At 43.3% G+C, this 22,924-nt stretch overlaps 1 protein-coding gene across 1 annotated transcript; it reads left to right on the top strand.

Moving 5' to 3' along the window:
- The first annotated feature begins 3,512 nt into the window (after positions 1 to 3,512).
- On the top strand, positions 3,513 to 21,290 carry LOC134482483 (uncharacterized). The gene is made up of 2 exons (XM_063275952.1): positions 3,513 to 5,312; positions 16,212 to 21,290. The coding sequence occupies exons 1-2, from the start codon at positions 5,310 to 5,312 to the stop codon at positions 21,288 to 21,290; spliced, it is 5,082 nt and encodes a 1,693-aa protein (XP_063132022.1). The 5' UTR covers positions 3,513 to 5,309.
- Positions 21,291 to 22,924: the final 1,634 nt, after the last annotated feature.

The following is a 22,924-nucleotide window of genomic DNA, read 5'->3' as shown; positions in this document are numbered from 1 at the left end:
TGGCCTTCATAGTTTCTGGCGAGAAGTCTGGTGTGATTCTGATAGGTCTCCCTTTATATGTTACTTGACCTTTTTCCCTTACTGCTTTTAATATTCTTTCTTTATTTTGTGCGTTTGGTGTTTTGACAATTATGTGACAGGAGGTGTTTCTTTTCTGGTCCAATCTATTTGGAGTTCTGTAGGCTTCTTGTATGTCTATGGGTATCTGTTTTTTTAGGTTAGGGAAGTTTTCTTCTATGATTTTGTTGAAGATATTTACTGGTCCTTTGAGCTGGGAGTCTTCACTCTCTTCTATACCTATTATCCTTAGGTTTGATCTTCTCATTGAGTCCTGGATTTCCTGTATGTTTTGGACCAGTAGCTTTTTCCGCTTTACATTATCTTTGACAGTTGAGTCAATGATTTCTATGGAATCTTCTGCTCCTGAGACTCTCTCTTCCATCTCTTGTATTCTGTTGGTAAAGCTTGTATCTACAGCTCCTTGTCTCTTCTTTTGGTTTTCTATATCCAGGGTTGTTTCCATGTGTTCTTTCTTGATTGCTTCTATTTCCATTTTTAATTCCTTCAACTGTTTGATTGTGTTTTCCTGGAATTCTTTCAGGGATTTTTGCGATTCCTCTCTGTAGGCTTCTACTTGTTTATTAATGTTTTCCTGTGTTTCCCTAAGTGTGTTCATGTCTTTCTTGAAGTCCTCCAGCATCATGATCAAATATGATTTTGAAACTAGATCTTGCTTTTCTGGTGTGTTTGGATATTCCATGTTTGTTTTGGTGGGAGAATTGGGCTCTGATGATGGCATGTAGTCTTGGTTTCTGTTGCTTGGGTTCCTGCGCTTGCCTCTCGCCATCAGATTATCTCTAGTGTTCCTTTGTTCTGCTATTTCTGACAGTGGCTAGACTGTCCTATAAGCCTGTGTGTCAGGAGTGCTGTAGACCTGTTTTCCTCTCTTTCAGTCAGTTATGGGGACAGAGTGTTCTGCTTTCGGGCGTGTAGTTTTTCCTCTCTACAGGTCTTCAGCTGTTCCTTTGGGCCTGTGTCTTGAGTTCACCAGGCAGCTTTCTTGCAGCAGAATATTTGGTCTTACCTGTGGTCCTGAGGCTCAAGTTCGCTCGTGGGGTGCTGCCCAGGGGCTCTCTGCAGCGGCAGCAAACAGGAAGACCTGTGCCGCCCCTTCCGGGAACTTCAGTGCACCAGGGTTCCAGATGGTCTTTGGCTTTTTCCTCTGGCGTCCGAGATGTGCGTGCAGGCAGCAGTCTCTTCTGGTTTCCCAGGCTTGTCTGCCTCTCTGAAGGTTTAGCTCTCCCTCCCACGGGATTTGGTTGCAGAGAACTGTTTATCCGGTCTGTTTCTTTCAGGTTCCGGCGTTGTCTCAGGCAGGTGTCCTGCCGCTCCTGGGAAAACTGATATTCTTAGCATTCAATGAAAGCAGCCTCCATATGGGCTACTCTGACAGCACCTTTTCCCTGTAGTTCTATTAATTAGCAAAAGATATAGTGATACTTGATTTATATGCTGCAAGACATAATTTCCAGTAAAAAAAAAAAAAACATTGGCACAGTAGATGGAAGGTTGAAAAACCACATCATTCTCCAGTACACAGCACTGAATGATCCCTTGATTGAGTCTGAATAAGATTAGATTCCAACAGTGGGAGAAGCACCACAGAATTTATCCTTTCAGCAACCTACACCACAGCATCTCTCATACCTACTTTGGAGAGAGCCAGCCAGAGAATAGTGTAGAGGAACCTAAATGACCCTCTTCACATAACCCTGAGGGAAACAGAATTATCATAATGTGGGTGTCTTTTTTTAAAATGTATTTCAGCACTGGAGTTTTGTTTGTGTTGTCGAGGACTGAAAGAGGCCCCACACATGCTGAGCATACGGTCCACCATAGAGACATTTTCTCAGCCCATTTGTTGATAGGACAAAAACTTGCTCTGGTCATGGGCAATGCCAAGGGGTGTGCAGTGGAGTTTTACATACTGTAAAGGAAATGAACTAGGGTTGTTCATTCTCTGAAGCATGTTTCGAGGACAGGCTTTATCCAGAGAGTGAAACTTGAGACACTCTACGGTTTATATATGGAAATATATTTTTAAAATGTTTTATGTGTGATTGCTGCTCTATCTGCAAGTTTCTTTCATGCTTCTCTCTGGAGTAATAATTCATGTTGCATAACTACTAAGGAAGTCTTTCCAGTTGCTCTTGCCATGGCCGGCAATGGAAGTTGATGTTGAACTTCTTTTTGCTGGAAATGAGCTAGGGGTCAATGCTAGATCTGAGGGCCCTTAACATCTTCTTCAGATGATCTCGACTACAGTAACACACTGATCTCTCAAGAGCTTTGTCACACTTGCAGTTGGAAATACTTTGTAAAGGTCTTTGGGTCTCCTATATTTGACTATGCTGCAACGACAGTCACCAGAGACTGTGCTTCCGGGTGGTAGTAATGAATGTTCCCCTACAGTGAAGGAAGTTCAAGTCGACCTTTGTAGCAGCCCCTTTCACTACTGTATGAGATGAGCATGCTCACCTAGAGTGCTGCAAACATCCCTAGTCCAGAGGCAAAAAGCAGCAGTGGCAACATGACGCTGTCCTTTAACCCTTCACTATGGGACAACAGTTCAGGCTAAGATGATAATTTCTGTGTCTGATAGTGATCAGGATCATAGGTAATTTGCACAACAATTTTTATAAGTAGTAACTTTTGATGAAATTTTCTCTTTGTCTTTAAAATATACTAGGAAATGGGAAGAAAGGTTTTTGCATATATTTATTATTTACCAATAATTATTCACTTTAAAGGCTTTTCATAAATGGTGCCAAAGGATATAGGGTCACAAATGTTAGCCTTTGTACTTATTGTCATGTTTCCTATAGTTGTTTTGTGACAAATTTTGCTTCCCTCTTTAGAAGCTGGTAAGAGACTTACAGGAACATCACCATGGTAAGAATGTGTGCATTTTACAATAAATTAATCTGTAAAAAGTATAATGTTCAGAACCTGACATTCTCTTTGCCTCTGTGTACTCCGATTTCAGCTTCTTTATTTCTTCTATAATCACAAGCTGAACAATTATCTCCCACACAGCATGAGTTATGGACAAACATCCTTAGGAAGGGAGATGATTCAGTGGATAAAGTGCTTGCCATGAGTCTGTGAGAAAGGAAGTTTGGATTCTCAGAATCCACATGAGGTCTTGAGGATCTCATGTGCATCTGAATCCTGGGGCACTTATGGTGAGGCAGGAGGTGGTGAGAGAGAATCCCCTGAAGTTTACTGGATAGTTTGCCTGGGTTTCTTATTCATGAAGAAGGGATTGAGCCACATAACCAAGGTTGGAAGAATGTTGCATGCTGTTATTCTCAAGGCTCCCTGACAAGCCCTCCTTTGTTGTTCCTAGGTGTGTGAATGTGGATAATGTCAGCTCTACCTCCTCTGTGAAGGTAAAATGCTTCTTTGTGAAATTAATTTTCTTATGAATTTTGTTATAATTCAGCAATAGTGTAACTATCCCAGTTTTATATGGAAAGATTGTTCAAGGGAGTCCACATTGTAGATGTGGAGATTTCTACAAACTGCAAGTGAGCAGTAAGTCCTTGTGGGTAGTGGTGGCCAATAAGAGAATGGACTCAAAAGACATAGTGAGTGGAAGACTGAGCGCAGTCCTCGTACAATAGAAGATGTCTGATGTTTGACAAGTATTGTTTGCAGAAATGAGTACATGTTCGACTGATTTTAAAATGTGACTGTTACTAGACCATAATATTTCTTTTTAAAAAAATTTTTATTAGATATATTTCTTTACTTACTTTTCCAATGTTTTTCCCCTTCCTGGATTCCGGTCCATGAGCCCCCATCCCTTTTCCCTCACCCTCTCCCATATCGGTTTTCCTGGGCCGGAGAGATGGCTCAGTGGTTAAGAGCACTGACTGAAAGAACCAAAAAAAAACCAAAAAAAAAAAAAACAAAAAAAAAAAAAGAGCACTGATTGCTCTTCCAGAGGTCTTGATGAATCCAATTCCCTGCAACCACATGTTGACTGACGACTATCTATAATGAGATATGATGATCTCTCCTGGTGTGTCTGATGATAGCTACTGTATACTTATATATAATAAGTACTTCTTAGTAAGTCCAGACATTTCTATAATCCATGAATCTCCTAAGTGACTTTACCCTCAGGAAAATGCATGCAATTTTTATCTACCTTTGGACACTGCTATTTTAGGATCCTGTATGAGAGCATCTCCTTGGTTTCTCTATTTCATGTGTATTTACACTAAGGAGAAATTGTGGCTATGTAGCAGTTTGTAATATGTTCATCAAGTTTGTCTTCTGAGAATAGAGCATTTTCTATTTGATTCTATGAGGGTATGTTGAAAGCTCTTCATCTAGAAAAACAACAAGTGTTTTTCCCAATTATCCAGCATTTTTAGATGCAGGGAGTCAATTACTGTATATTTCCATTTAAGTTCTTCTTTATGGATTTTAAAATAATATAAACTTATATTCTTTGTGCCACATTCAAACAGTTAAAATATTGTAGTGCTTTACTTAGATATTTTGATATCCAGTCTGAGGCTGCTTTATCACTGTGAGCTGCTCAAGGTTAAGAAACCTGTTGCTATATAACCTATAGCCCTATAGTGAGGGGCTGTGTGAATGAAGAGTGGCAATTTAATGATTTTTGAATGTGACTCAGTGGACCAATGTGTTTCTATAAAGCAGTTTCACCGGTTCTATGGTATGGACAGTGCTAGCAATTAAATTGCCATTTATTTGTAAATGAAAACTGTGCATTTTGTGATTCCCCACAATGGAAGAGTAAGACTGTTAGAAGGGGCCTCATTAATATGAATAATCATCTTAAACTAGAAGCAGAATAATTGACTGATAATGAATTAAGCTTAGTCTCAACAAGAACAAGGTCAAGTTTGTCAGTTAATGATTTTCTCTTAATCTAGGCTAGCATAAATATTTTAACTTCTTGATGGTATCCTATTAAGTTGTAAATAGGCATATAAGAAGATATTTTATATTTAATAATTTTGATTTTCATGTGTCAATATCCTGTAATTCCTAAAGAACATTGTTGATTTGAAAGCATGCATCCTAAAAGAATAGAGTTAATTTCAAGACCAAATAAAAAGTAAACTCTCTTCTCTGCATTGCAGGGAGAATCGGGAAGAAAATTCCATATAATACCTAAGAAGATCCAAAACATTTTTAGAAAATCTGGAGTTTATGTGTGTTCTCGAGGAGAGCCAGTACCTGATGTATGGAAAGCAAAAAAATCCATAATGGTAATTCCCCTAATTTGAGAAGTAACCTATTTCCTTTTGTGAAGGGGAGTGATGGGTGTTTGTGCCTATGCCTTCCTAGTGCAAATAGTGAACGAGTAGAGAAAGATCAGCCTTGAGCATTCCCTTCACACTCTCCATATCCTCACTCCTTGCCAGTCACTGCATTAGGCAGTGCTTCTCAACCTTCCTAACGCTGTGACCTTTAATACAGTTCCTCATGCTGTGGTGATTCCCAACCATACAACTGTTTTGTTGCTACTGCATCAGTGTCAGATTGATAATATCATCAACTGTAATGTCGTATTGGTATTTTCAGAAGGTCTTTGCCAACCTGTGTGAGACTGTTCTATGCCCTCCTCCAATAGGGTATGACAGACAGGTTGAGAATCACTGTCATAAAATGTAATAATAGTAAATTAGACTATGGAAACAGAAGAAAAAACAGAAAATGAGCATGTTTTTAACTCACTGAGGATAAGTCATAAAAATACAGAAACCAAATAGTACATGCTCCTGGAAATAGGTACAGTCAACATGAAAGCAACCACCATAGTTGTGTTTCATTTACTTTGGATTGACTGATTTATGTGTGTGAATGTTTTGCGTGTATTCTGTCTGTATACCATGTGCGTGTGCTTCCCACAAAAATCAGAAGAGGTCATTTCATCCTTTGTTCTTGTTGTTCCAGAATTTTGTCAACCAATATTATGTGTTTTACAAAGCAAAGCCAGGTGTCCTGGAGGAGCAATGAATGTTTTAAACTCCTCAGCCCCTTTTCCAGCACACGGATTTAATATGTTTGATAGGCAAAAAGATTAAAATTATCATCAGGGGAAATAAGAAGTCAGTCTTCTGATATTTCTTAACTTCCTGGACAGGACCTCAGCATTCTGGTTTTACCCATTGAAGTCCAAAGTACTTATAGGCAGGGTGCCCACAACAGGTGGCTGGGTATGTTGGTGTACACAGTTAATTCACGAACTCATAAAGCAGGCAGGGTGGTCTCTGTCAGTTCAAGGACGTCCTGTTCTTAATTTATTTGGGGAGTAGGAGAATGTAAGTTGAATTGTGGGTATCAAAAGATAACTTGTATGAATCAATCTTTCCCTTCCTCTGTTTCCAGTCTCAGGTATCAAATTCAAGTTATCAGTCAGGCTGCCAAGTAGGTTTATCACATTTGTAGCATGATTTACACTTTGGTTAGCATTAACAGACAGACAGTAGATAAACTCTGCATGTGTGTGTGTGTGGGGGGGGTTATTTAACATTAACACAAATGCTAAGCAGTGCATGGGAGGATCAGACAAAGAGATGGGAGTTCATGTGATTGAACACTTGGCCACTGATGGGAGATTGTTTAACTTTCGGGGTCTGGCCTTGCTAGCAGAAGGTTTTCAGTGGTAGATTTTAATGGCTATGACTACTTGTGGTACCAGTACTGTGTTATCTGCTTCCCGGTCTACCAGCATTTGAGAACCAACAATGTACTGCCAAAAGTCAGGCCTCCCTGTTCCTTCCTTGAAATAAGTGACTGGTTTTCCCCATCAGATATTTTGTCACAGAAAGTACAGAAACAAATTCAAAAGTAACAGCCATCTTTCCTGTTTAAATCCCCTTTCAGAAGTTACAAAGCAAGCAGAAGGGTGTGTCTGCTGATCTTACACACACTACTTACTCCTTACTCCACTGCATACTGTCAACACGTAGCTAACTACCTTCCTCTAGACCTCTAATTTCATCATTAGGAAAGAGGAAGTTCAGATATAATTATTACACATAATGGAATCATTAGAAACTGTAAATTTATAGAAACCAAACTCAAATGCTCTTCGTTTATGCCTAGATCAATTTGGTTTCCAATTAACTACTACAGGTGATGAACCTGAGTAATTTTTATTCTAGGAAGAACTTAGCAAAGACATAGAACTCAGGTACTTTAATAAACAGAAATTCACTCGGCAATCACCTTCTATTGCAGTGAAAAGTCATTAGAATTTTCTAAACTAAAATTTCCAATGCAAACACATTTTATCCTAACTAGAATTTTATGATGCTATGGAATGTACAAATAATGGTGATGAATATAGTAACTAAATTTTATATGCCCATGATTAGAATACAATCCACAATATCATTACAGCAGTGGGATCTTACAGAGACAACTAAGACAAAGGTAGTTTCCATTCTTCCAAGGAATAAATGTCACTGAAGTAAAACTAAACATCATTTCTGATGTTAAATTTGAATAAAACCAAACGAACACAAGACTTCCCACAAGACTACATGGGAAATGCAGTGTAATGAGTATAAAATAAAAAAATGAAAGACCTTAGCTAGTTAATACCAGTTCTCTACCCCATGCTAGCGGAATACCAGGTATAAGTCATTATAAACAAGTACAGCCAGCAGGATTTACAATGACACAGGCACATTTCAAAGGTGATGCCTAGTTTGGCTGAAAGAAAAAGATCACATGAATGAGAAATTCACACTTACTACATTTCATTTTTATTCTAAACGGCTATACACCAATCTTTCTCCTTTTATTTTAAAAGCAGTAAATATATATACATATATATACATATATACATATACTTTCATATATATGCATGTATACACATCTTCTCACGTACACATATGTAGTTAGAAATACATACATGCGTATAAGTGCACACACATGTGTATATGCATATTTGCCAGCCAGATGGTTCAATGGGGTAGTGATAAGTAGTCTGGTAACACATTGCATATGAAAACATGACTATGTGTGTAACATACCCCATGGTTTGCTATATTCAAGTCTGTCTTTCTCAGGAAATCCAAGGAACTTAAATTCTCTCATGATCCATTTTAATAGTGTGAACACTAAGAGGAAATGCATGCTTCTTCAACATTATTCTTTGATCAACAGTCCTCCTTCACCTGTTCTGTTGAATCTTCTCTGTGATATATTGCTTGTTGATGCAGAGAATGTTTGACGTGTCAGTTTTGCAAGTAAGAAACGTAAATCATCCTCAAACCTGGCACTGAAAGTCAAAAGTAGACTGCCATGTTATGGGTTTCCCTGAGGTGTAAGGAAGAACAAACATGTGAAGATCTTATTTCTTATGCAGTATGAGTCAATGAGGCTTCCCATTTACAATGCAGCATCAAACGCATTCACAAGCCCAACTTCCTGAATTCATCTATTTAAATCAACGAGTGTTCCGGGCATCCTATCTAAGCTAGCTTTATGGAATTTGATAACACATTTTGTGACCAAATCCCCTGGGTAACACCACTTCACAGCTTTGAATGAATCCTTCAGACTCTGTTAAATACACTCTTATTGTAACTAGCTGATGCTTATGTTAGTCACTTTCTATAGTTGTAAAAAATATCATGGGAAAGAAAATGTTTAGAAGAAAGAGATGGTGTGAAGTGGGTCTCTTGGTTAAATTGGATACAGAAATCACCATCATGATTCAGGCAGACAAGCATGACGATGAAGCAGCAGCTGAGAGATCACATCTTGACCTACACAGGAAAGAGAGAACTTAGTGGAAATGACACCAGTCTATTGAAATCTTTTTTTTTATTAACTTGAGTATTTCTTATTTACATTTCGAATGTTATTCCCTTTCCTGGTTTCTAGGCCAACATCCCCCAATCCCTCCCCCTCCCCTTCTCTATGGGTGTTCCCCTCCCCATCCTCCTCCCATTGCTGCCCTCCCCCCAACAATCACGTTCACTGGGGGTTCAGTCTTAGCAGGACCAAGGGCTTCCCCTTCCACTGGTGATCTTACTAGAATATTTATTGCTACCTATGAGGTCAGAGTCCAGAGTCCAGGGTCAGTCCATGTATAGTCTTTAGGTAGTGGCTTAGTCCCTGGAAGCTCTGGTTGCTTGGCATTGTTGTTCATAAGGGGTCTCGAGCTCCTTCGAGCTCATCGAGTTCTTTCTCTGATTCCTTCAACGGGGGTCCCGTTCTCAGTTCAGTGGTTTGCTGCTGGCATTCGCCTATGTATTTGCTGTATTCTGGCTGTGTCTCTCAGGAGAGATCTACATCCGTATCCTGACGGCATGCACTTCATCGCTTTATCCATATTGTCTAATTGGGTGGCTGTATATGATTGGGCCACATGTGGGGCAGGCTCTGAATGGGTGTTCCTTCTGTGTCTGTTTTAATCTTTGCCGCTCTATTCCCTGCCAAGGGTATTCTTGTTCCCCTTTTAAAGAAGGAGTGAAGCATTCACATTTTGATCATCCGTCTTGAGTTTCATTTGTTCTATGCATCTAGGGTAATTCAAGCATTTGGGCTAATAGCCACTTATCAATGAGTGCATACCATGTGTGTTTTTCTGTGATTGGGTTGCCTCACTCAGGATGATATTTTCCAGTTGCAGCCATTTGCCTACGAATTTCATAAAGTCATTGTTTTTGATAGCTGAGTAATATTCCATTGTGTAGATGTACCATATTTTCTGTATCCATTCCTCTGTTGAAGGGCATCTGGGTTCTTTCCAGCTTCTGGCTATTATAAATAAGGCTGCTATGAACATAGTGGAGCACGTGTCTTTTTTATATGTCGGGGCAACTTTTGGGTATGTGCCCAAGAAAGGTATAGCTGGATCCTCAGGCAGTTCAATGTCCAATTTTCTGAGGAACCTCCAGACTGATTTCCAGAATGGTTGCACCAGTCTGCTTTCCCACCAACAATGGAGGAGTGTTCCTCTTTCTCCACATCCTCGCCAGCATTTGCTGTCACCTGAGTTTTTGATCTTACCCATTCTCACTGGTGTGAGGTGAAATCTCAGGGTTGTTTTGATTTGCATTTCCATTATGACTAAAGATGTTGAACATTACTTTAGGTGTTTCTCAGCCATTTCGCCTTCCTCAGCTGTGAATTCTTTGTTTAGCTCTGAACCCCAATTTTTAATAGGGTTATTTGTCTCGCTGCGGTCTAACTTCTTGAGTTCTTTGTATATTTTGGATGTAAGGCCTCTATCTGTTGTAGGATTGGTAAAGATCTTTTCCCAATCTGTTGGTGGCCGTTTTGTCCTACCCACAGTGTCCTTTGCCTTACAGAAGCTTTGCAGTTTTATGAGATCCCATTTGTCGATTCTTGATCTTAGAGCATAAGCCATTGGTGTTTTGTTCAGGAAATTTTTTCCAGTGCCCATGTGTTCCAGATGCTTCCCTAGTTTTTCTTCTATTAGTTTGAGTGTATCTGGTTTGATGTGGAGGTCCTTTATACACTTGGACTTAAGCTTTGTACAGGGTGATAAGCATGGATCGATCTGCATTCTTCTACATGTTGACCTCCAGTTGAACCAGCACCATTTGCTGAAAATGCTATCTTTTTTCCATTGGATGGTTTTGGCTCCTTTGTCAAAAATCAAGTGCCCATAGGTGTGTGGGTTCATTTCTGGGTCTTCAATTCTGTTTCATTTGTCTATCTGTCTGTCTCTGTTCCAATACCATGCAGTTTTTATCATTATTGCTCTGTAATAGTGCTTGAGTTCAGGGATAGTGATTCCTCCTGAAGTCCTTTTATTGTTGAGGATAGTTTTAGCTATCTTGGGCTTTTTGTTGATGAATTTGCAAATTGTTCTTTCTAACTCTTTGAAGAACTGGATTGGTATTTTGATGGGGATTGCATTGAATCTGTAGATTGCTTTTGGTAAGATGGCCATTTTTACTATATTAATCCTGCCAATCCATGAGCATGGAAGATCTTTCCATCTTCTGAGGTCTTCTTCAATTTCTTTCTTCAGAATCTTGAAGTTCTTATTGTACAGATCTTTTACTTGCTTGGATAAAGTCACACCGAGGTACTTTATATTATTTGGATCTATTATGAAGGGTGTTATTTCCCTAATTTCTTTCTCAGCTTTTTCTCTTTTGTGTAGAGGAAGGCTACTGATTTATTTGAGTTAATTTTATACCCAACCACTTTGCTGAAAATGTTTATCAGCTTTTGTAGTTCGTTTTGGGATCACTTAAATGTACTATCATATCATCTGCAAATAGTGATATTTTGACTTCTTCTTTTCCCATCTGTATCCCCTTGACCTCCATTTGTTGTCTGATTGCTCTGGCTAGAACTTCAAGAACTATATTGAATAAGTAGGGAGAGAGTGGGCAGCCTTGTCTAGTCCCTGATTTTAGTGGGATTGCTTCAAGTTTCTCTCCATATTGTTTAATGTTAGCAACTGGTTTGCTGTATATGGCTTTTACTATGTTTAGGTATGGGCCTTGGATTCCTATTCTTTCCAGGACTTTTATCATGAAGTGGTGTTGAATTTTGTCAAATGCTTTCTCAGCATCTAATGAAATGATTATGTGGTTCTGTTCTTTCAGTTTGTTTATATAATGGATCACGTTGATGGTTTTCCGTATATTAAACAATCCCTGCATGCCTGGGATGAAGCCTACTTGATCATAGTGGATGATTGTTTTGATGTGCTCTTGGATTTGGTTTGCCAGATATTTATTGAGTATTCTTGCGTCGATATTCATAAGGGAAATTGTTCTGAGGTTATCTTTCTTTGTTGGGTCTTTGTGTGGTTTAGGTATAAGAGTAATTGTGGCTTCATAGAAGGAATTCGGTAGTGCTCCATTTGTTTCATTTTTGTGGAATAGTTTGGATAATATTGGTATGAGGTCTTCTATGAAGGTCTGATAGAATTCTGCACTGAATCCGTCTGGACCTGGGCCCTTTTTGGTTGGGAGACCTTTAATGACTGCTTCTATTTCCTTAGGAGTTATGGGGTTGTTTAACTGGTTTATCTGTTCCTGATTTAACTTTGGTACCTGGTATCTGTCTAGGAAATTGTCCATTTCCTGCAGATTTTCAAGTTTTGTTGAATGCAGGCTTTTATACTAAGATCTGATGATTTTTTGAATTTCGTCTGAATCTGTAGTTATGTCTCCCTTTTCATTTCTGATTTTGTTAATTTGGACACACTCTCTGTGTCCTCTAGTTAGTCTGGCTAACGGTTTATCTATCTTGTTGATTTTCTCAAAGAACCAACTTTTGGTTCTGTTGATTCTTTCTATGTTCCTTTTTGTTTGTACTTGGTTGATTTCAGCTCTGAGTTTGATTATTTCCTGCATTCTACTCCTCCTGGGTGTGTTTGCTTCTTTTTGTTCTAGAGCGTTTAGGGGTGTTGTCAAGCTGCTGACATATGCTCTTTCCTGTTTTTTTCTTCAGGCACTCAGCGTTATGAGTTTCCTCATAGCACAGCTTTCATTGTGTCCCATAAGTTTGGGTATGTTGTACCTTCGTTTTCATTAAATTCTAAGCAATCTTTAATTTCTTTCTTTATTTCTTCCTTGACCTGGTTATCTTTGAATAGAGCATTGTTTTATTTCCACGTATATGTGGACATTCTTCCATTATTGTTATTGAAGACCAACATTAGGCCATGGTGGTCTGATAAGATGCATGGGATTATTTCTATCTTTCTGTACATGTTGAGGCCCGTTTTTTGACCAATTATATGGTCAATTTTGAAGAAAGTACCATGAGGAGCTGAGAAGAAGGTATATCCTTTTGCTTTAGGATAGAATGTTCTATAAATATCCGTTAAGTCCATTTGGCTCATGAATTCTCTTAATCTGTCTAGGTCTCTGTTTAATTTCTTTTTCCATGATCTGTCCATTGATGAGAGTGGGGTGTTGAAATCTCCTACTATCATTGTGTGAGGTGCAATGTGTGTTTTGAGCTTTAGTAAGGTTTCTTTTATGTATGTAGGTGCCCTTGTATTTGGGGCATAGATATTTAGGATTGAGAGTTCATCTTGGTGGATTTTTCCTTTGATGAATATAAAGTGTCCTTCTTTATCTTTTTTGATGACTTTTGGTTGAAAATTGATTTTATTTGACATTAGAATGGCTACTCCAGCTTGCTTCTTCTGACCATTTGTTTGGAAAGTTGTTTTCCAGCCTTTCACTCTGAGGTAGTGTCTGTCTTTGTCTCTGAGGTGTGTTTCCTGTAGGCAGCAGAATGCAGGGTCCTCGTTGCGTATCCAGTTTGTTAATCTATGTCTTTTCATTGGGGAGTTGAGGCCATTGATGTTGAGAGATATTAAGGAATAGTGATTATTGCTTCCTGTTATATTCATATTTGGATATGAGGTTATGTTTGTGCGCTTTTCTTCTCTTTGTTTTGTTGCCAAGACGATTAGTTTCTTGCTTCGTCTAGGGTATCTCTTGCCTCCTTATGTTGGGCTTTACCATTTATTATCCTTTGTAGTGCTGGATTTGTAGAAAGATAGTGTGTAAATTTGGTTTTGTCCTGGAATATGTTGGTTTCTTCATCTATGTTAATTGAGAGTTTTGCAGGATGCAGTAACCTGGGCTGGCATTTGTGTTCTCTTAGGTTCTGTATGACATCTGTCCAGGATCTTCTGGATTTTATAGTTTCTGGCGAAAAGTCTGTGTGATTCTGATAGGTCTGCCTTTATGTTACTTGATCTTTTTCCCTTACTGCTTTTAATATTCTTTCTTTATTTTGTGCGTTTGGTGTTTTGACTATTATGTGACGGGAGCTGTTTCTTTTCTGGTCCAATCTATTTGGAGTTCTGTAGGCTTCTTGTATGCTTATGGGTATCTCTTTCTTTAGGTTAGGGAAGATTTCTTCTATGATTTTGTTGAAGATATTTACTGGTCCTTTGAGCTGGGAGTCTTCACTCTCTTCTATACCTATTATCCTTAGGTTTCATCTTCTCATTGAGTCCTGGATTTCCTGTATGTTTTGGACCAGTAGCTTTTTCCGCTTTACATTATCTTTGACTGTTGAGTCGATGATTTCTATGGAATCTTCTGCTCCTGAGATTCTCTCTTCCATATCTTGTATTCTGCTGGTGAAGCTCGTATCTACAGCTCCTTGTCTCTTCTTTAGGTTTTGTATTTCCAGGGTTGTTTCCATGTATTCTTTCTTGATTGCTTCTATTTCCATTTTCAATTCCTTCAACTGTTTGATTGTGTTTTCCTGGAATTCTTTCAGGGATTTTTGTGACTCCTCTCTATGGGCTTCTACTTGTTTATTTATGTTTTCCTGGAATTCTTTCAGGGATTTTTGTGATTCCTCTCTGTCGGCTTCTACTTGTTCTCTAAGGGAGTTATTCACGTCTTTCTGGAAGTTCTCCAGCATCATGATCAAATATGATTTTGAAACTAGATCTTGCTTTTCTTGTGTGTTTGGATATTTTGTGTTTGCTTTGGTGGGAGAATTGGGCTCCGATGATGCCATGTAGTCTTGGTTTCTGTTGCTTGGGTTCCTGTGCTTGCCTCTCGCCATCAGATTATCTCTAGTGTTACTTTGTTCTGCTATTTCTGACAGTGGCTAGACTGTCCTATATGCCTGTTTTTCAGGAGTGCTGTAGACCTGTTTTCCTGTTTTCTTTCAGCCAGTTATGGGAACAGAGTGTTCTGCTTTGGGGCGTGTAGTTTTTCCTATCTACAGGTCTTCAGCTGTTCCTGTGGGCCTGTGCCCTGAATTCACCAGGCAGGTCACTTGGAGCAGAAAAGTTGGTCTTACCTGTGATCCGGAGGCTCAAGGTTGCTCATGGGGTGTTGCTTATGAGCTCTCCGCGGCGGCAGCCACCAGGAAGTTCTGAGCCGCCCTTTCTGGGAGCTTCTGTGCACCAGGGTTCCAGATGGCGTTTGGTGTTTTCCTTTGGAGTCAGTAATGTGTGCAGAGTGCAGTCTCTTCTGGTTTCCCAGGCATGTCTGCCTCTCTGAAGGTTTAGCTCTCCCTCCCACGGGATTTGGGTGTAGAGAACTGTTTATATGGTCAGTCCCTTCAGGTTCTGGCGGTGTCTCAGATGCCAAAAGAAAGCACTGTTGTTCTACTCTGTTTCCAGCTCTGTCTCTCTATTGAAATCTTAAACCTCATCCTGGCAACAGTTTTACTACAAAACAGCCCCACCACCTACTCCTTTTGAAAATAATTCAGCGCTCTGCACAGCAAGCATAATGTGAGCCTATGGGGCTGTTGACATTCAAGCCACCACAGAGGTGCTGGATGAGGTCTTAATATACATCCTGTAAGTGTAGCAATAGTCATGATGTTACAGAATAGTTGACGATACTGTGCCCTCCTCCCAGATTGCGTTGTTTACTTATAAACAAATTTCTACTAATTGCTGTGGTTCAGCCTTTGCACAGACCTTTAATCTCTCAAACTGGAATGTAGACATTTCCTTAGTACCCACCCTTAATGCTAAGTAATCAATGTAACCTTAGTTTATAGAATGAAGCACCTCGTTTAAAAATGATGCTTAATTGCATGAAAGAGAAGGTGATTATCCAGAGAAAGATTTGGTATAAAGAATATTCCCAACTCTCTCACGAAAGAATAAGAAAAGTGGCTACTTGAGGGGTAGGGCAGCAGAAAGTACAAAAAGACGGAGAGAGAGAGAGAGAGAGAGAGAGAGAGAGAGAGAGAGAGAGGAGGGAAGGAGGGGCAGAGGGAGGGAGGTGGCCTTTTTACTTGGAGAGTTTCAGTGCAGAATGAACCATAGAATATGAAGGAAAGAGAATATTACAAAATCACTATTTAGAGGAAGAGCAGAGCAAAACATCGGAGGCCAAGAGTCACATTTTGTCCTTTCTATTTATATATTTCCATCTTACAAGGAAAAATGACTTCAGGTAGCAAAGAGCAGAAGAAATCTAAGTATAAACCTAAAGAGATCCACAGTAAAGACTTTGAAAAACTCTGGGCCAATTACTCAAGCAGACAGGAAGCAGACTTCACTGAATGTCACTGAATGTAGTGCTAACTTTCGACAGAATACACAAATAGTTTGGGGACTATGAATCCAGGTTCTGACATTATCAGAAGGGTGATAGAATGAATAAAATCAGTAAATTTTCAATCAAAAGTATCACTGCTAATTTTCGTTTTAGGATGAAAAATATAAAACAGATAATTTCTATGCTGTGTCTTCTGAGCATAGAAATTCTATTCCTAAGGCTACTGCTGATCGTGAAGCTTCCACCTCTACTGCTGACAGCCTGGATGCTGCCGAGCCTGACCCAACAAATTCTACAAATGCTACTGACTGTCTGGCTGCTCTTGAGCGTGAGCTGACTAATTCCAACAACACTGCTGACTGTCTGGCTGACCTTGAGCCTGATCCGACGATTTCTACCAATGCCGCTGACTTTCAGGCTGCTGTTGCACCAGAGCCAACTATGTCCACCCACCCTGCTAACTGTCTGCCTGATGTGGAACCAGAGCCAACTATGTCCACCCACCCTGCTGACACTCTGGCTGCTCTTGAGCCTGAGCTGACTACTTTCAACAACACTGCTGACTGTCTGGCTGACCTTGAGCCTGAGCCAAACATGTCCACCCACCCTGCTGACAGTCTGCCTGATGTGGAACCAGAGCCAACTATGTCCAATCACCCTGCTGACACTCTGGCTGCTCTTGAGCCTGAACTGACTAATTCCAACAACACTGCTGACTGTCTGGCTGACCTTGAGCCTGATCCGACGATTTCTACCAATGCCGCTGACTTTCAGGCTGCTGTTGCACGAGAGCCTGCTATGTCCACCAACCCTGCTGACAGTATGGCAGCTGTTGAGCCTGAGCCGACTATGTCCACCCACCCTGCTGACATTCTGACTGCTGATGAGCCTGAACATAATAATTCTACCAAAGCTGCTGACTGTCGGGCTGACCTTGAGCCTGAGCCAAACAGGTCCACCCACCCTGCTGACAGTCTGCCTGATGTGGAACCAGAGCCAACTATGTCCACCCACCCTGCTGACACTCTGGCTGCTCTTGAGCCTGAGCTGACCAATTTCAACAACACTGCTGACTGGCTGGCTGACCTTGAGCCTGATCCGACTATTTCTACCAATGCCGCTGACTTTCAGGCTGCTTTTGCACCAGAGCCCGCTATGTCCACCCACCCTGCTGACACTCTGGCTGCTCTTGAGCCTGAGCTGACTAATTTCAACAACACTGCTGACTGTCTGGCTGACTTTGAGCCTGATCCGACTATTTCTACCAATGCCGCTGACTGTCGGGCTGCTGTTGCACCAGAGCCCGCTATGTCCACCAACCCTGCTGACAGTATGGCAGCTGTTGAGCCTGAGCCGACTATGTCCACCCACCCTGCTGACATTCTGACTGCTGACGAGCCTGCACATAATACTTCTACCAAAGCTGCTGACTGTCGGGCTGACCTTGAGCCTGAGCCAAACATGTCCACCCACCCTGCTGACAGTCTGCCTGATGTGGATCCAGAGCCAACTATGTCCACCCACCCTGCTGACACTCTGGCTGCTCTTGAGCCTGAGCTGACCAATTTCAACAACACTGCTGACTGGCTGGCTGACCTTGAGCCTGATCCGAGTATTTCTACCAATGCCGCTGACTTTCAGGCTGCTGTTGTACCAGAGCCAACTATGTCCACCTACCCTGCTGACTGTCTGCCAGATGTGGAACCAGAGCCAACTATGTCTACCCACCCTGCTGACACTCTGGCTGCTCTTGAGCCTGAGCTGACTAATTTCAACAACACTGCTGACTGTCTGGCTGACCTTGAGCCTGATCCAACGATTTCTACCAATGCCGCTGACTGTCGGGCTGCTGTTGCACCAGAGCCCGCTATGTCCACCAACCCTGCTGACAGTATGGCAGCTGTTGAGCCTGAGCCGACTATGTCCACCCACCCTGCTGACATTCTGACTGCTGATGAGCCTGAACATAATAATTCTACCAAAGCTGCTGACTGTCGGGCTGACCTTGAGCCTGAGCCAAACAGGTCCACCCACCCTGCTGACAGTCTGCCTGATGTGGAACCAGAGCCAACTATGTCCACCCACCCTGCTGACACTCTGGCTGCTCTTGAGCCTGAGCTGACCAATTTCAACAACACTGCTGACTGGCTGGCTGACCTTGAGCCTGATCCGACTATTTCTACCAATGCCGCTGACTTTCAGGCTGCTGTTGCACCAGAGCCCGCTATGTCCACCCACCCTGCTGACACTCTGGCTGCTCTTGAGCCTGAGCTGACTAATTTCAACAACACTGCTGACTGTCTGGCTGACTTTGAGCCTGATCCGACTATTTCTACCAATGCCGCTGACTGTCGGGCTGCTGTTGCACCAGAGCCCGCTATGTCCACCAACCCTGCTGACAGTCTGGCAGCTGTTGAGCCTGAGCCGACTATGTCCACCCACCCTGCTGACATTCTGACTGCTGACGAGCCTGCACATAATACTTCTACCAAAGCTGCTGACTGTCGGGCTGACCTTGAGCCTGAGCCAAACATGTCCACCCACCCTGCTGACAGTCTGCCTGATGTGGAACCAGAGCCAACTATGTCCACCCACCCTGCTGACACTCTGGCTGCTCTTGAGCCTGAGCTGACCAATTTCAACAACACTGCTGACTGGCTGGCTGACCTTGAGCCTGATCCGAGTATTTCTACCAATGCCGCTGACTTTCAGGCTGCTGTTGTACCAGAGCCAACTATGTCCACCTACCCTGCTGACTGTCTGCCAGATGTGGAACCAGAGCCAACTATGTCCACCCACCCTGCTGACACTCTGGCTGCTCTTGAGCCTGAGCTGACTAATTTCAACAACACTGCTGACTGTCTGGCTGACCTTGAGCCTGATCCGACTATTTCTACCAATGCCGCTGACTGTCGGGCTGCTGTTGCACCAGAGCCCGCTATGTCCACCAACCCTGCTGACAGTATGGCAGCTGTTGAGCCTGAGCCGACTATGTCCACCCACCCTGCTGACATTCTGACTGCTGACGAGCCTGCACATAATACTTCTACCAAAGCTGCTGACTGTCAGGCTGACCTTGAGCCTGAGCCAAACATGTCCACCCACCCTGCTGACAGTCTGCCTGATGTGGAACCAGAGCCAACTATGTCCACCCACCCTGCTGACACTCTGGCTGCTCTTGAGCCTGAGCTGACCAATTTCAACAACACTGCTGACTGGCTGGCTGACCTTGAGCCTGATCCGAGTATTTCTACCAATGCCGCTGACTTTCAGGCTGCTGTTGCACCAGAGCCAACTATGTCCACCTACCCTGCTGACTGTCTGCCAGATGTGGAACCAGAGCCAACTATGTCCACCCACCCTGCTGACACTCTGGCTGCTCTTGAGCCTGAGCTGACTAATTTCAACAACACTGCTGACTGTCTGGCTGACCTTGAGCCTGATCCGACTATTTCTACCAATGCCGCTGACTGTCGGGCTGCTGTTGCACCAGAGCCCGCTATGTCCACCATCCCTGCTGACAGTATGGCAGCTGTTGAGCCTGAGCCGACTATGTCCACCCACCCTGCTGACATTCTGACTGCTGACGAGCCTGCACATAATACTTCTACCAAAGCTGCTGACTGTCTGGCTGACCTTGAGCCTGAGCCAAACATGTCCACCCACCCTGCTGACAGTCTGCCTGATGTGGAACCAGAGCCAACTATGTCCAATCACCCTGCTGACACACTGGCTGCTCTTGAGCCTGAGTCGACTAAATCCTCCAATGCTGCTGACTGTCTGGCCTATGTTGAGCCAGAGCCAGCTATGTCCACCCACCATGCCGACAGTCTGGCTGCTCTTGAGCATGAGCTGTCTCATGCCAACAAAGATGCTGACTGTCTGGCTTCTCTCAAGGCTGAGCTGATTAATTCCACCAATGCTACTGATTGTCTGGCTTCTGTTGGGACTGAGACAACCATGTCCACCCAGCCTACTGACAATTTGGCAGCTGTTGAGCCTGAACATAATAATTCCACCAATACTGCTGACGGTAAGGACTCTGTTGAACAAGAGCCATCTAAGCCCACCTACCGTGCCGACAGCCTGGCTGCTCTTGAGCATGAGCTGACTAATTCCAACAACACTGCTGACTGTCTGGCTTCTCAGAAGGCTGAGTCAATTGATTCTACCAATGCTACTGATTGTTTGGCTTCTGTTGGGACTGAGACAACTATGTCCACCCACCCTGCTGACAATATGGCTACTGATGAGCTTGAGCCTACACATTCCACCAATGCTGCTTACTTTCTGGCCGCTCCTGAGCCCCAGTCGACTAATTCCTCCAATGTTGCTGATATTCTGGCTTCTGTTGGGTCTGAGACAACCATGTCTACCCACCTTGCTGATATTCCTATTGCTCATGAGCCTGACTATAATGATTCTACCAATGCTGCTGACAGTCTGGACTCCGTTGAGCCAGAGCCAGCTATGTCCACCCACCGTGCCGACAGTCTGGCTGCTCTTGAGCATGAGCTGTCTCATGCCAACAAAGCTGCTGACTGTCTGGCTTCTCTCAAGGCTGAGCCAACCATGTCCACCCAGCCTGCTGACAGTTCAGCAGCTGTTGAGCCTGAGCCTACAATTTCCATCAGAGCTGCTGATTGTCTGGCTAATGTTCTGCCTGAGCTAACTATGTCAACCCACCCTGCTGGCTGTCTGGACTCTGTTCAGCTTGAGTCATCTATGTCCACACACCCAGCTGATAATATGGCTACTGATGAGCTTGAGACTACAAATTCGACGAACGCTTCTTACTGTCTGGCTGCTCTTGAGCCTGAGTCGACTAAATCCTCCAATGCTGCTGACTGTCTGGCCTATGTTGAGCCAGAGCCAGGTATGTCCACCCACCATGCCGACAGTCTGGCTGCTCTTGAGCATGAGCTGTCTCATGCCAACAAAGCTGCTGACTGTCTGGCTTCTCTCAAGGCTGGGCCAACCATGTCCACCCAGCCTGCTGACAGTTCGGCAGCTGTTGAGCCTGAGCCTACAATTTCCATCAGAGCTGCTGATTGTCTGGCTAATGTTCTGCCTGAGCTAACTATGTCAACCCACCCTGCTGGCTGTCTGGACTCTGTTCAGCTTGAGTCATCTATGTCCACACACCCAGCTGATAATATGGTTACTGATGAGCTTGAGACTACAAATTCGACGAACGCTGCTTACTGTCTGGCTGCTCTTGAGCCTGAGTAGACTAAATCCTCCAATGCTGCTGACTGTCTGGCCTATGTTGAGCCAGAGCCAGGTATGTCCACCCACCATGCCGACAGTCTGGCTGCTCTTGAGCATGAGCTGTCTCATGCCAACAAAGATGCTGACTGTCTGCCTTCTCTCAAGACTGACCTGATTAATTCCATCAATGCTACTGATTGTCTGTCTTCTGTTGGGCCTGAGACAACCATGTCCACCCAGCCTGCTGACAGTGTGGCAGCTGTTGAGCCTGAACATAATAGTTCCACCAATGCTGCTGACGGTCTGGACTCTGTTGAACAAGAGCCAGCTAAGCCCACCCACCGTTCCGACAGTCTGGCTGCTCTTGAGCATGAGCTGACTAATTCCAACAACACTGCTGACTGTCTGGCTTCTCAGAAGGCTGAGTCAATTGATTCTACCAATGCTACTGATTGTTTGGCTTCTGTTGGGACTGAGACAACTATGTCCACCCACCCTGCTGACAATATGGCTACTGATGAGCTTGAGCCTACACATTCCACCAATGCTGCTTACTGTCTGGCTGCTCTTGAGCCTGAGTCGACTAAATCCTCCAGTGCTGCTGACTGCCTGGCCTATGTTGAGCCAGAGCCAGCTATGTCCACCCACCGTGCCGACAGTCTGGCTGCTCTTGAGCATGAGCTGTCTCATGCCAACAAAGATGCTGGCTGTCTGGCTTCTCTCAAGGCTGAGCTGATTAATTCCACCAATGCTACTGATTGTCTGGCTTCTGTTGGGACTGAGACAACCATGTCCACCCAGCCTGCTGACAGTTTGGCAGCTGTTGAGCTTGAACATAATAATTCTACCAATGCTGCTGACGGTCTGCACTCTATTGAACAAGAGCCAGCTATGCCCACCCACCGTTCCGACAGTCTGGCTGCTCTTGAGCATGAGCTGTCTCATGCCAATAAAGCTGCTGACTGTCTGGCTTCTCTCAAGGCTGAGCCAACCATGTCCACCCAGCCTGCTGACACTTTGGCATCTGTTGAGCCTGAGCCTACTTTTTCCACCAAAGCTGCTGATTGTCTGGCTACTGTTCAGCCTGAGCTAACTAGGTCAAACCACCCTGCTGACTGTCTGGATTCTGTTCAGCCTGAGTCATATATGTCCCCACACCCTGCTGACAGTTTGGTAGCTATTGAGCCTGAACTGACTAATTCCACCAAAGCTGCTGACTTTCTGGGTGCTGTTGATCCCGAGTCAACCAAATCCATCCACCCTGCTGACAGTATGGCAGTTGATGAGCCTGAGCTGCCTAATTCCAACATTGCTGCTGACTGTCTGGACGACCTTGAGCCTGATACGACTATTTCTACCAATGCCGCTGACTGTCAGGCTGCTGTTGGGTCTGAGACAACCCTGTCCACCCAGCCTGCTGACAGTTTGGCAGCTGTTGAGCCTGAGCGGACTAATTCCACCAAAGCTGCTGACTGTCTGGACTCTGCTGAGCCAGAGCCAACTATGGCCACCCACCATGCTGACATTCTGACTGCTGTTGAGCCTGAACATACTAATTGCTCCAGTACTGCTGACTGTCTGCCTGCTGTTCAGCCTGAGTCCAGTATGTCCACCCACCCTGCTGACAGTATGGCTGCTATTGATGCTGAGCCTAC

This window comes from Rattus norvegicus, chromosome 16, assembly GCF_036323735.1.
Source record: "Rattus norvegicus strain BN/NHsdMcwi chromosome 16, GRCr8, whole genome shotgun sequence".
Taxonomy (NCBI): Eukaryota; Metazoa; Chordata; class Mammalia; order Rodentia; family Muridae; genus Rattus; species Rattus norvegicus.
This window is presented reverse-complemented; position numbering and strand designations above follow the sequence as displayed.